The 13,833-nt window shown below is 44.5% G+C and overlaps 1 protein-coding gene across 5 annotated transcripts in view; it reads left to right on the plus strand.

Moving 5' to 3' along the window:
• The window catches only part of WDR59 (WD repeat domain 59), a 50,019-nt gene that overhangs the window by 19,091 nt on the left and 17,095 nt on the right, over positions 1 to 13,833 (plus strand). For all 5 annotated transcript variants that reach the window (XR_009962942.1, XM_062609256.1, XM_062609253.1 and 2 more), the window contains 8 exons: positions 445 to 524; positions 2,618 to 2,750; positions 6,207 to 6,331; positions 7,156 to 7,320; positions 8,135 to 8,230; positions 9,668 to 9,824; positions 11,065 to 11,134; positions 11,377 to 11,530. Coding sequence is in view for 4 of the 5 variants with exons in the window: in XM_062609256.1 (XP_062465240.1) it covers positions 445 to 524; positions 2,618 to 2,750; positions 6,207 to 6,331; positions 7,156 to 7,320; positions 8,135 to 8,230; positions 9,668 to 9,824; positions 11,065 to 11,134; positions 11,377 to 11,530 (980 nt within the window). In the remaining variant the exon portion in view is untranslated. The remainder of the gene's footprint in view (positions 1 to 444; positions 525 to 2,617; positions 2,751 to 6,206; positions 6,332 to 7,155; positions 7,321 to 8,134; positions 8,231 to 9,667; positions 9,825 to 11,064; positions 11,135 to 11,376; positions 11,531 to 13,833) is intronic.

Consider the following 13,833-nt stretch of genomic DNA (forward strand, 5'->3'; position numbering starts at 1 on the left):
AGGAGGAGGGTTGAACAAGCTTCTCTTAGCTTAAAAATGTTTTAAAACGTTGGCATCTTGAAACAGATAGGTTGAAGATAATTTGACTTTACAACTGCAAAAACAAATCTGTTTCTCAACTATATTATTTCTTCTATTTAAATAAGTATTGCAGCAGAACTTGTCCATTCCTAGTTGGAAAACTTGCATCACATTCATTATACCTTGTGCTTTTTTGCGTGTAAGTTATACCCCATTTAGAGGTGTGGTAACTGGTGCAGGGAGACATAAAGGCTGATGCACCTAGGTCAGTTCAAAGCAGAAAAGGACTCACTTTGCCTTTTGGTTTAGTGCCTTACCCATTGGATCTCCCTCCTGGCTTGCTTGAATCTGTTTACACCAAAGACAGGGCTGAGATAGTCTCTGTTTTCAGCCAGGTCTGTAAATTGTTTCTGTCCTTTGTAGGTTCTAAAGACTACCAGCTGGTTACGTGGTCCCGTGATCAGACTCTGCGCATGTGGCGGATTGACTCTCAGCTGCAGAGGGTATGTAAACACTTCAGCTCTTGGACTGTAGACAGTTTTCTTACAGGCTGGGTTCACTGCCCTTTCCTTATACTCCCAGTAACTCCTCTGGTATCCTAGAGCTGCAGACATGTCAGCCAGCTGCTGCTCCACTTTCCTCTTCAGCTTCAGCTCAGAAGCACCCCTGAGAAGGCCTGTGATGCGGCTTCTCTGTGCCTCAAAAGTTTCTGTGGAAGTGCAAAGCCGCTTTGTGGTGTGACAGTAAGTGTAGAAGTCATTTGGGGAAGGTGGAGATAGGTTAATGTCTGCACTGCTTCTGAAGATGCCATCTCCATGGCTGCAGGACTGTATGACTCTTGGCATTTTAAATTCCAGGTAAATGTAGGGATTGTGCTCTCCACTTTCTCCCCTTGTTTCTATTGCTTCTTAGGCTGGTACAGGCAGTATGAATCCTGTTTACTCTGCTGTCTGGCAGCAGTTACAAGTTGCTGATGCAATTACTGGAACACCCATGCTGGGTCAGACCAGAGGTTCATATGGTCCATATTGCCCTGTTTCAGCTTCAGCTGTGGATGCCTTGGAAGGGGATAAGAGAAAGCAAGTATGGGGCCCTGCCAGGCCCCTGCAATTTGCAGCTTAGAGGCTCATTGAGTCTGGCATCTTTGTATTCAACAGAGCTTGATGAGTTTCACTTCCATTGACTTGTTCTGTCTTTGCTTGGACCTGTGTAAATTTTTGTCATCTTTAACATCCTATCAGTAAGGAGTTTCATGATTTTTCATGCATGTTGTATGGAAAACCAAGTCCTTTCATGTGTTTATTTTGCAACCTGACAGTTTCGTTGCATTGAAGATGAAATGAGCAGCCATCTTGTACATGCTACTAATGATTCCATAGATACCCTTGATATTCCTGCTCAGCTGCCTTCTTTTTCAAGACAGAAGGTCTTGATTTACTTCATCCTTTGTACAAGATGTTTACCCTTCTGCCTTTCATGGCCCTTTTTCAGCTTCAGTATTTGGGCTGGGGATATGATCTTTCTTCTTTCCAAAGAATTCTCAGTACTGTGGTTTTGTAAATTGTCAGGCATTAATTCCATGAAAACATCAGCTTAGTCTGGCCCTCTGCATTTTGTTCCCTCAGTCAGCTTGAACTTGCCATTTTTTAAGCCTATATGTGTTTCTTTATCGGAAATTCATATTTTATTTTAATACAGTTACTCCTGTAAGGTCCTTCTGTGATTGTTTGCACTGAGCCACTCTTGTTACTACCCTGAAAAACTTGGTGGCATCAGCAAACCTGGTTGTGTTGCTATTCACCTCCTGTTCCAGGTTTTTAATGAATATGTTGAAAAGCTTGTGTCCCAGCACAGATCCTGCAGGAGTCCTGCAGGTCTGTAACAAACTTTCTTTGTGAAAAATGACCCTTTACTCCTACCTGATATATTTGTGAACATCTGATTTCTTTCTAGTCTTTAAATCAATTGTTCATCCATGTTAGAGCCTTTACACTTCCTGTGCTGGCTCCCACTCCACGCTTCTGTCCTTGTCTTTGTCTGAATCAAGCAACACACATGATGGCATGTTGCTAGTGACCAGTGCTCTAATTTCCTACATTGCATACTCTTTTTCTTTCTCCTCCCTATGTTTCCTCTCTTCATCTTCCCTGTTTTCCTGTGCTGAACTTAAAGTACAAGTTTTCATGGTCTCTTTTGATACAGGACCTAGAACACTAAGGTCTCTAGCATGTACCTGGGTCTCTGCGTCCTGCTGTAAATATCAGAAGTATAAATATCAAAAGCAGAAAGTGTCATACCAGCTTTTGTTTTGATTGAAGTAAAACCTGTTACTTAGATTGGCTCTGTCAATTAAGAGGCTTTGTAAGTGAGCAGGAGATTTGGCCAGGCTGTCTGAGGTGACAGAGCTGGGGATGCTGGAAAGTGGAAGATCACCCATCTTTGTCATAGAAACAATGATGAGGTCTAGGTCATGACTGTGGCGCGGATAGATCTACCTTGCAAATCCTGCTCCCTGGAGAAACGAGTTGTGTAGTGGTGGCTCTTCCCACAGTTTGGTTTCTGTTGTGCAGTGTGTGAGTGTGTTTGTTCTTTTTAGCTATGTGCTAATGATATCCTGGATGGAGTCGAGGACCTCATCGATGGGATTTCTCATCTACCAGAGCCAGACAAGACCCTTCACCCACAGGACTCGGAGTCCCAGCATAACTCTGGACATGGGGATGAGGAAGGTGAGACAAGTGATGGGTGACTTCAAACACCACTTGTCTTTGTGTTGGGAAGAAGATGCATCTTGACATAAGAACTTTGTAGAGAAAGCGCAAACTGCTGCTCTTCCAAAGGCTAGTGGATTCGCCGTGTGGGGAGGAGGGAAAACACTAGGAGTGTCTCAGAATGGTCTTCCCAAGTTTTTTCTCCTCTACCACAATGATTCTAGCTCTAAAATGAAGCTCTTCCTTGTTACTAATACCACTGCATTCTCTTTTTGTCATAATTGTGGCTTGCTGCCAAAAATAAGGCAATAGGAAAATAATCCTACATCTTAAGAAGATAGATTAGTTTAAGCTGAGAGGTGAACCCACAGAAGAAGGGACTGTATGGGTACGGCACTCAGACACAAGCTGCTTACTTCACATCTGGTACCTAAACACTTCTGCTGGGGGCACTGTGTGAACTGATCTAATGTGGAGCTGTTTGCTGGTGTCTTCTCCCATCCCCCAGAATTAGCATGGAGAGAGCTTGTGAAGTTTTTTGTTCGTGTATTGATGAGAGGTGACTGCAGGGTGGCAGAGCAGAGGGGGAGCGATACTGTCTCTAACTTCTAAGTACCAGGTGGTGGATGGGAGTGGGTTAGAGGCTTTAACAGAAAGCATTGATGGAGCATTCTTCATGGACCTCATAGCAGCCTTCCAGTATCTGAAGGGGAGCTATAGGGATGCTGGGGAGGGACTGTTCATTAGGGACTGTAGTGATAGGACAAGGGGTAATGGGTTCGTACTTAAACAGGGCAAGTTTAGATTGGATATAAGGAAGAAGTTCTTTACTGTAAGGGTGGTGAGGCACTGGAATGGATTGCCTAAGGAACTTGTGAATTCTCCATCCCTGGCGGTGTTCAAGGCCAGGTTGGAGAGAGCCTTGGGTGACATGGTTTAGTGGGAGGTGTCCCTGCCCATGGCAGGGGTGTTGGAACTTGATGATCTTAAGGTCCTTTCCAACCCTAACTATTCTATGATTCTATGAAGAGAAGGCATAAGGAAGGAATGCAAAGGAGGATTTGTGAGGTTAAGGCTCTGGCCAGGTTAAACATTCAGGGTGTTAGTGTTTCAAGAGTGTAGGTGCCAGAATAGGAGAGATTGCAGAAGCTGAGGCCACGGTGATGATTTGCTTGTGGAAAAGATATCTAAAGAGTGTTCTTTATCTAATACTGAGGAAGCAGAATTGGTTGCTTACATGCCTTTGTGATAGTTTGGGTTTAAATTCAGAGTTCCTTTCTGTATTGGATCAGGGTGCTACAATCAATCCCTATGTGAGTGGCTTACAGAAAACCAATTTGATTCTCCATTTGCCTTGCCAACCAACTGGAGAGAAGGGAAGTGATCTAGTATCTGTCCTTTGAATAAAGGACCCAGCTGTGAGGTCCCTTAGGGAAGGCATGTCTTACTAACTGGAAATTTCCTGCCCAGAAAATCCCAGTGAAGTTCCTTTCTGCCAGGCAGCAGAACAAGTTTATAAAAGTCATCAGCACCTCTGCCTACATGAGGGTTTCTAAATCAGCACCTCTGCCTACATTTTATAATATGATAGATAAAGGCCTGGCTACCTGTGTTCTCCATGAGCAATGCTGTGTGGGGAAGCACAGCCACTCTTGCTCCCACTGGGAGCATTATGTGTTCTGAGGGCTGCCTGACCTCTCTTTTTCCACAGGAGAGAGTTAACTCTTTCACTGTCCCTGATTAGGTCATGTTCATCTGTCCGATGTTGTTTCTGTATGGGTCTGGCTTTGGTTCAGACTGGTAGGGTTTCTCTTGAAGCCAAGGGGAATGAAAATGGCTTTTCTTTAGCAGGATAGATTTTGCTGCAAATACCATGACTGCAGGATTAATGCCCAGGCAAGTCCTTAAGGAGGAATTTCATTTCTTTCTAGCCTAAAAGCTGTTGTGGAGCGTTGATGTTTTACCCTGGAGGTGGCTGCATTTCAGCTGCAGACAGTTTCTCCATGCTGTATTAGTAAAGCACTTTAGGGGATGTTTGAAGAAAGCAGTGCTCTGCAGGTAAATCAGAAAGCCCGCCAGCTGTGTCTTCAGTGCACAGCTCTCCTTACTGGCAGCTGCCTGTAAAGGGTCTTTAGGAATCTAGACAAATATTTGGGCTTTGGGGGACTAGAAACTAATTTGAAGGGAATGGGAGGAGAAGACAAAGGGAGGGTACTGCCCATATCAGGAACCGCAGAGAAAGCTTTTCAGTAAGCTATGTTGTGTCTTGAGCTAGAAGTAATTATCTTCCCTGATAGCCACTGATCTTCCTAATCCCCTTTTCAGCTCTCTTTTGTGAAGTATACCTAGGCACTATAATAAAACTGCAAACAGGAATGGGTAGCTAAGCATCCTACCTATCCAAATTCAGCAACCCACTGGGCAGCAGTAAAACCAGATATATTTATCCCAGCAGTAAACTCAGTAAGTTTTAAGCAAAGGCCTGTAAAAGGGCAGCTTTTTGCATTTCTTGTAATTTATTTTTTTTTGCTAGGAATAGTCTGCACAATATGATACAGAAAACTTGAGGATGACAGCCGAATAATTGGGACTTCCCTTGTATCCTTGGAACAAAGGAATCAAAAAGTACTTCTTTTGTTGTCTTAGGAAGTGATGGCACAGCAAAACACTCTTCCGAAGGAGCTGCCACTGCCCTAATGGGGATACATAGCAAGATATGAGGCAAAAGCCAGGCACCACCACAGGCAGAGACCAGTTCTTCTGAAACTCAGTCAAGTTTGCCATCTTAATTCCTTGTGTCCTGCAGCGCTTGCCTGGCTGTTAAATGTATTCTGGCTTTCAGGGTTACTCTCCTCTGAAAACTGTTGGATTTTGACACTAGACCCAGTGTTTAGATGGGCTTTAGAATCTGTTAAAGCACTCAAATGCTTTGCAACATTAAGTGAAAATGGCTGCTGTAAATGAGTTAAGCCTCTACTACTGCCAGAAATACCCTCTTTTTCTCTCCCTAGCCTTATCATGCTTTGGAAGCATTCCCTGAAAGCCAAGAGTGGTGGGGTGTGAGTCCCAAAGACCAGAGCTCCTCCTGGAGATTGCTTTGGCAGCAGTTCTTTCACAGCAACCTGAGAGGCTCCAGTTCAGCTGTTTGTGACTCTGGTAGTACTGTGTAGGGAGGACAAGGGGTCTCAAATGAGTAGAGATAGATCACTTAGATCTCTACAGAATACAGGCAGCTTCTCTAACCATCTTGTGAAACCTGTGTGCAGGTAGGTTTGGTTTTCTTGAAGGGCAAGGCCCAGAAGCTTGCGTCTAAACAGCTGCTAATACTTTCCAGGTCTTTGGCAAGTAAAACTCATACCTCCATGTGTCAGAAGTGCAGAGAAAAGCCTGCTGTCCTGGCTGCCTCCTGGCATCACACGCCAAAAGTCTGTCCGTTATAACTTCTCTCAACCATTTCTCTATTGTTCCTGACAGCATTAAAAGAAGATTTCCTGAATGACCCACTGGTGGGAAAGAAAACAGAGCAACTGGGGCTGCCCCAAACACTGCAGCAAGAGTTCTCGCTGATCAATGTGCAGATCCGAAATGTCAATGTGGAGGTAGGGTGTTTCCTTTTGATGGCTTCTTTGGAAAGGGATATGGGCAGGCTGGCTTATCGGAACCTTTAGAGGATAACCTTCTTTGCTGCAGTGACTGCTGTCTGTAAACAAGGTTTATTTTGAGCTGTAGAGATCCTCTTGGCCAGGGGTAGTAGGAAAGAAGCTAATGCCAGACACTGGGAGTGAGGGAAATGTTTCAGCAGAGTAAATACACTGGCTGCTCCCAAGAAGGCTGGACGGTGCCTTGCTCTCTGTCTAGACTGCAGAGTGGAAAGTGGCTTTTTCTACTACATGTCTGGTCTACTGAGCTATCTCCATCCTGTGCCTCTCCCTCAGTTTTGGCATCTCCCTTGCCCACCAAACCCTCCTCTCTGTGTGGAAGCTGGCTGAAGGCACAGCACTGGTAGGAGGTTTGAGGCAGCTGCCTGTCTCCTTTTCCCACCCCTCTGGTTTCACAGCTCCTGATAGAGTTTTCCAAGACCCTGATATATAATCTTAGATGGTACCAATTACTGCTGCACTGGGACTGGAGCTCTTCATGGCCAAATGAAGTTTGCTGCAGTGCAATGACTGCAGAGCAGAGCCTGATTTCATGGCTGTGGTCTCCAGATGCTGGCACATTGGATTGGCAGTCCGCTCGTGCGAGCTGAGCCTTTGCCCATCTGCCTGGGTTTTTTTTGCTGTCACCATGTTCACTGCCATTGAGAACAGCCTGACTTCTCTTATGGGTGTGCAGAGGAATCAGCCCCTCAGCATGAATTTAAGCAACTCTAAGTTTAAAGGCCTTGGAGACCTAACTACAGAGCAATTGCTTTTCCTCACAGATGGATGCGGTGAGTCGTAGCTGTACGGTGTCAGTGCATTGTGGCAACCACAGAGTCAGGATGCTGGTGATGTTCCCTGTCCAGTATCCCAATAATGCTGCACCCTCCTTCCAGTTCATCAACCCAACTTCAATCACTGCCTCCATGAAGGCAAAGCTGCTGAAGGTGAGTGAGGAGTATAGTGTCTTTATACCTTTATAAACGGTGGATACTTGATGTCTAGATTACTGACAGAATAAAACATCTCACCTTGCTGAACATATGCAGCTTTGAACTGGTACATTGTGGAGCTCTTAGGGGTAGGGTTTTGTTGGCCTTGCAGCCCAGTATTTGCTTTTTGCCACTGGTGCATTTTAAATGTGTGTTCCTCACTGCTACTCTGTTTTGGTGTGATGTGTATTGCTGTTGCCTGAGAATCCCTACCATCCTTCTCTTCACACAATTAACCCCAACCCCTTAATAAAAAAAATGACCAGCTAAGCATCCAGCTGCAGAAAGATCATATTTTTGAGCTGGGATGTTGCTTCCTTCTGTCTTCCACAAACTGTTTTAAAAATTAAGGGAATTTTCACACAGCATCAGCTAATTCCAGACCAGGTGTTTGATCATCTAGTGTAGGAAGTTGTATTGCTATTGCTGGGGAATTCCTTCCCCAGCAGCAAGTTGATAGATCAGTTTGTATTCCTGCCTGAAACAGAAAGCAACCTTCATCCGGTTTTCCACAAACTGGTACGGAACGTGTGAGCTACAACAGTATAGAAGCCCAGATCCTGTCTCAGAGTGTGCTGAATCTAGATGAAGCGTCAGTGCTCTGATCAAAGCTCACAGTGATTTCTCAAATGGACAGCACACCAGTGGTGTTAGGGGATATCTGTAGCCTCTCTGTATCCTGGCATCTTAGCTACTCTGCAGACAAAAAAGGATGTTTGAAAAGTGTTAATACAGCCATGATTCGAGCTGCATCTTGTGTTTATTCCAGATACTGAAAGACACTTCTCTGCAGAAAGTGAAGCGGAACCAGAGCTGCCTGGAGCCCTGCCTGCGTCAGCTGGTCTCCTGGCTGGAGTCTGTTGTGGTATGGAGAGCTGCATGGGCTTTCTGCCCTGGTTTGTTGTCTTCTCCCACATCCCATGCTTCTGACTCTGCAGTGAGAGTCCAGCCTCATTAGACGTGTAAATAGACCCCTGTGACCAGCCATTACATTTGAGTAAGCGCTTCTGGTTGTGTTGAGGAAAACTAAGTGGATCATTAGATGTGTTTTGTTTTTTGAAGATCAGGCCCTGAAGATTTCCTGCTTTGGGGAGCTCTGCATGCTCACTGATACTCAGGTTAGCAGCAGTGACTGAGGGTTTTAGCACCTGAGTGGTGCATGGTAGTTTACCAGCTCGCAATATATCAAACTAGTGCCAGAGCATGGTTATCATCCATGAGAGAAGAGGCCTTGGGAAGCTGATGGATCCATTCTTGTCTGGAAGGCAGTGGCAGATGCCTTTACCTCCTCAGTTGTAGTCACATATCCTGCTACTCCTATTCTGGGGTGTTTGTTTAATCTCTTAAAAAAAAAAAAAATCTGTGAAAGTCTTTTCTAAAGCCTTGTGCTGAGGTTTTGTAAGGATGATATTGCAGATAAATCCAAGTCACACCCTGCCCATAGCTGAGAGATCTGTGATACCTACTCAGCATCCCAGTGTCAGGTATTAGGTCTGTGTGTGGGTGAAGTGTACCAGGGTGGGTGTTTTCAGCATTCAGGAAAAAGTTGGAGAGGCTCCTCAGATTTTTTTTCCAAGAGGTTTTGTTTATTCATCACAAATAAAGGGCTTTTTTATTGTTATTTTTTTTATTTTTAACAAGAAAAGGCTTAATCTGTTTGGTTTCAGCAGTGATGTTCTAAGAGTGGAAACTTTGTTGTGTGGAAATCTGATGTCTCAAGCCAGGCGTCACTGCCTTTAGAGAATTCCATTACACCTAAGCTGTAGTACTCTTTATCCATATAAATGCAGATTTCTGCCAAAATTCATAGATAGGCCTGAGGTCCCTAAGTGTTGCACACTACCTGCCTTCCTCACTTTGACTCCCAGCCTGCATTTGAACTCGCCACAGTTGTGTGGTATTCTTATTTAAGGAGACTTTGTCTCTCTTGCATCATTGAGGAGTCAGGTTTAGCTGAGTTCCCTTTAAAGTCATACCCAGTCTTGGGAGTCATATCCAGTGAGAGGATAAGATTTTCTATGTAGTTTCCCTCTGTTTCACCCCAAGTTAAGCTCTGCATTTCAACATGGCTATGGTGGGAGAGAAGTCTCTGGACAAGCAGCCAGAGAAGCCCTTTCCTCAAAGGTAAATATGCTTGCAAGTGCCTTTGCAGCAGAGCAATAACTATGCTCTGTCCTTGATCTGCTCTGGCTCAAACAAGAAGCACCTTCTATGAGGCTGCTCCACGCTATGACGTCCAGTGCTCTAGCTGTGTTTCCTTCCTGTGGCAGCAGAAGTGTGACCTTGAGTACTTCTGTTCCAGAACCAAGAGGACAGCACGTCCAGCAATCCCTACGCTTTGTCCAACTCTGTCACACCCCCCTTGCCCACATTCGCCCGGGTCTCCAACGCCTATGGCTCATACCAGGACTCTAACATCCCATTTCCACGGACCTCTGGAGCAAGGTTCTGTGGTGCAGGTTAGCCCCATCACTAGTATGTTACAACATTTACCTGATGAATGGGCCTTTGAATGTTTGGGGAAGGCTTGCCTCTGAATAAAGTAAGGTTTTGGTCACTGCTATCTAATGAGTAAGAAATGGTATTAAAGTGGTGAGGTTGTGATAAATTTGCAGATAATGAGGCTAGTTAGCAACTCTTTGCAGTTGGTGTTGCATGTGTGGGATTTTAGGATTTGGAAATCCAGGGTTTGTGGCATGCCAGAGGCACTGGGAGACCACTCTTCTAGAGAAGACTGGGAATAGCTCTTTTCCTTGCCTAGCTCTCTCCTACCAACATCAAATTGCTGTACATATTCTGGTGCTCAGTCTTCACAAATTCTGGTGATTTGGGGTTGAACTTACCCCTTGCTGAAACTATATTCTTGTTACTAACCATTCTTTTCTCACTCTGTACCCTTTCTGTTTTCTGAGGTCCTTGGGAAAATTCTCTTAAGTGGGAGATGGTGTACAATCACATCCAAGTTTCCAGGAAAGTGTACAATGCAGAGATCATCCTAAAAACAGATTAAGGTCTGAGTAAGAGCTGTTAAGTTTCACTGAGCTGTTTCAGATGCAAGCATGCCTCCTCCACATCTGACCACATCCCAGTTTGAGCATGTTTTGAAAGCTGCTTTTCACAGAGTCCTTATTGAATTCCCAGAAAAACAGGGTGGTATTGCATTGAATAGGCTCAGTGAAACCTGCTAAGTCCTGAAACTGTTGCAAGAGTGGGTGTATGAAGACACTTGAGATGCTAACAAATGGGGTAAGGCTTGTGAGAGAGTGCTCTGGAGTGGCTTCAGGTGACTATGGTTATCTGTTGAGAGATGTACAAGCTGCAATGGTTTCTCTGTATAGCCAGATATCACCTCACTTTCCTCTAGAGTATCAATGCGTGATATGTTCTGGTGAAGAGTAAAAACAGGAGTATGTACCTGCTCATTTTCTCTTACTGCCTTTAACATTCTGTAAGCCACTTGAGATGGTGCTTTTAAGACAGTCATCTCAACAGGACATGCATTTTAATGAGTCTGCAGGGAGTGCATTTGGTTTCAGAAAATGTGGTTGTCTACTTGCGATTTAAAAGCACTCGTGGTAATGGGTAGGCACCCAGTCCCTTGATTCGGATACCTTAAATGATCACATTTCCTTGTGTAACCCAGCCCTGGATAATCTTCTCCTTGCTTTGTGATCTTTATGCCATATCCTGTCTCTTTAGGGTACCTGGTGTATTTCACGAGACCCATGACCATGCACCGTGCAGTGTCCCCTATGGAGCCCACACCCAGGTTAGTACCGGTGTCCCATTTGAGGTGTGCTGCTGTCATGGGTGGGAAAATAGATCAATTCTTGTGCTGGAGCTGCTGACCTCTAGTGTTAGCAGTGTTCTCGACACAGAGAGCCTAGTTCTTTACAGCATGGCCCTCAGCAGACACTCCTTGTTAGCGACTTGTTAGTGGAGATGTTGGTGTGAGCCTCCAGGACAATTTGGTGTGTAAAAGCTCTTGAAAGTATATTCTCGTGTTTCCAGGTCTCTGTCAGCTTTATCAGCATACCATAGTGGCCTCATTACTCCAATGAAGATCCGCACAGAGACTCCAGGCAATCTGCGTTTGTACAGTGGGAGTCCGACACGCAGTGAGAAGGAGCAAGTCTCCATTAGCTCCTTCTACTACAAAGAGAGGGTAAATACCAGACCAAAAAGCCTTTCCTAACACTTCATCTTTTGTGATCTGTATTCCTTTCATATAGCTGTGAGCATTTCTAGTAACAGAAGCTTCATATTCCTCAAAGAAGGCATCTTTTTACAGGCAGCTCTGTAAAAATGTCAAATAGATTTATCTCCTATTAGTAACTCTCTACTGATCCTCTCTAGTATTTGACCTGCTTATTTTGATATTTCTCTACACTGACCATCACAGCTGCTTCAGTGCGTTACACTGTCACCTTTGCATTAAGTAGGGTTAAAATCTCACACTCAAGTTGTAGCCTCCAGATAAATACATATAGGCAACTCTGCTGTTATCTGTACTTCCCGATGTATATAACTGCAAAGGGTTGTGGCTCTCTGCAGCTAACTGACAACTTCCCCTGGATTGTGGGATATATTTGGTTATTTCTATTACAGGTGTCTCTTTCAGGGATATGTGCCCCTTTGGACTTTTTTAAAATAAAAGCCATTTCTACATGATTCTCCAAAGATCTTCTAGTCCGTATACTTCTGGTTTAGGTGTAGGTCTTGCTGTCGTTGCTGTCATTACAAGCAAGGCTTTGGGGGTGAGTGGGATTGTTTCCTTCAGGGACATAGAGGGTGAGGAAGACCTGTTGGTAATTGAAGAGTGGATGTAGTTCTCAAGCAGCTGAAGGCCTGATGTGCCTGAAGCAGATGCTGTGGGAGTAATAGGCTGTGCAGCTTGCTCAGAAACTAGCTCTCTACTTCAGCAGGGGGTGAAGTGGCTTGCAGAAGTACAGTAAGCTTCCACTGAGAGCCTGAGAATTTGGGGCATTCAAGTAGTTTGCCCCTTACTGTCCATGCTGAGGACACTAATCCCCTGCAGCAGTAGAGAGCTTCCAGTTACCCCAGGGAAAGCTGAGAGCTGTCTGCACTCTGCTGCAGTGGAACTTGGGAACTCCTGGGAGCAGAGGGAAAGTCAGAGCCTTAAGCTCTCATCCTTCCTTGGCGCCAAAAGAGGCATTGATTTTCCAGTAGTGCTGGACATGACAGCTGACCTCTCTGGGACTGTGTCCTGCTTTCATGATATAAGATAGTCACTGCACTTTCTAGCCATGGGGAAACCCTCTGTCCCCATGGCAAGCTTTGCATACACGCATACCACAGAAGACTCTTGGGGCCCCATTCTTGTTTTTTTTCCCCACACAAAATCCTTTTTGATGGGAAGAGAAAATGGTTCTGCCAGGTATAATTACAGCCTGTTCTGGTCTTTGCAGGAGAGTTTATTTAAAGAGCTACCTCTGTCCTCTGCAGCATGCTTGTCTGTGACACACAGCTCTCTAAGATGACAGACAAGGCTAAAAATAACATGTGGAAGCTGCTTGGTGCAATTTCATGTGACCTGTCTCCCCAGCTCTTGTATTGATGGCGACAAGATTTGTATCATAGGGAGGGAAGAAAATGGAGAGAGCATTGTGTAGCCAAGCTCTCTCCTTGCATACTGGATTGGAAGAAGTGTAAAGACCATAGCAGGAAGCTAGCTCAAATGTTCTTGCAGATGAAAGTTTAAAAAACAAACCAAACCTCAACTTTAACTCCTAAAGAATCAGAAAATCTTTGCTGAAGGGAAATAATGTCATGGCCTCTGTTAGATCAATGCTACATATTTTTATGTCATTTCATTGTGAGGTTTTTAAAAAGCCCAGACTCTAAGTCTAGTTAACTCCTTGCTTTCAAGCTTGGATTTTATATTTGCGTTAAAATGGAAGTTGAAATGTTGATGTTAAACTCTCATGTTGTATAACTTCAGCCCCAAAACTGAGTTTGACAGTAGTAAGCAGGTATTTAAATCACATATAGCAATCCCACTAGCATCACTACCATTAGCAAACAAGTGGAATTTGCCCATTTATAGACAGGTAATATCTCATGTTCCTGTGAAGGGAGGAGAGCTGCTGAACCCAGCAGAGATCTCCTTAAGTAAACCAAATGAAACTAAATCTGGCACTGAGCCTTTCTGTGCTCATCTAAATATGTGTGTATACACATTTCTCCTCTTTTATTCACACATGCACACTCCTCCTTTCTTCCTCCTTTTCACTCATTAAAAAAAAAAAATCCCACTAAAGAAAAGTAGTCAGTAGGAAGAAGCAGCTGTATCTATACTCAGGCAATGCCATCAGTGTTTCCAACCTAGATGTCTCTTAAAGAAGGTGCTGTGGCTGTGGTTCCCCCCCTACTTCAGTGAGAGGGTTGTGCCAGTGGGGACCTGGGGACAGCTCAGATTTTCCAGAGAGACAGCTCCACACAGGTGGT

The sequence above is a fragment of the Pezoporus occidentalis genome, unplaced genomic scaffold (genome assembly GCF_034315485.1).
Source record: "Pezoporus occidentalis ecotype Australia unplaced genomic scaffold, CSIRO_AGI_Poc_V1 ctg135, whole genome shotgun sequence".
Classification (NCBI taxonomy): domain Eukaryota; kingdom Metazoa; phylum Chordata; class Aves; order Psittaciformes; family Psittacidae; genus Pezoporus; species Pezoporus occidentalis.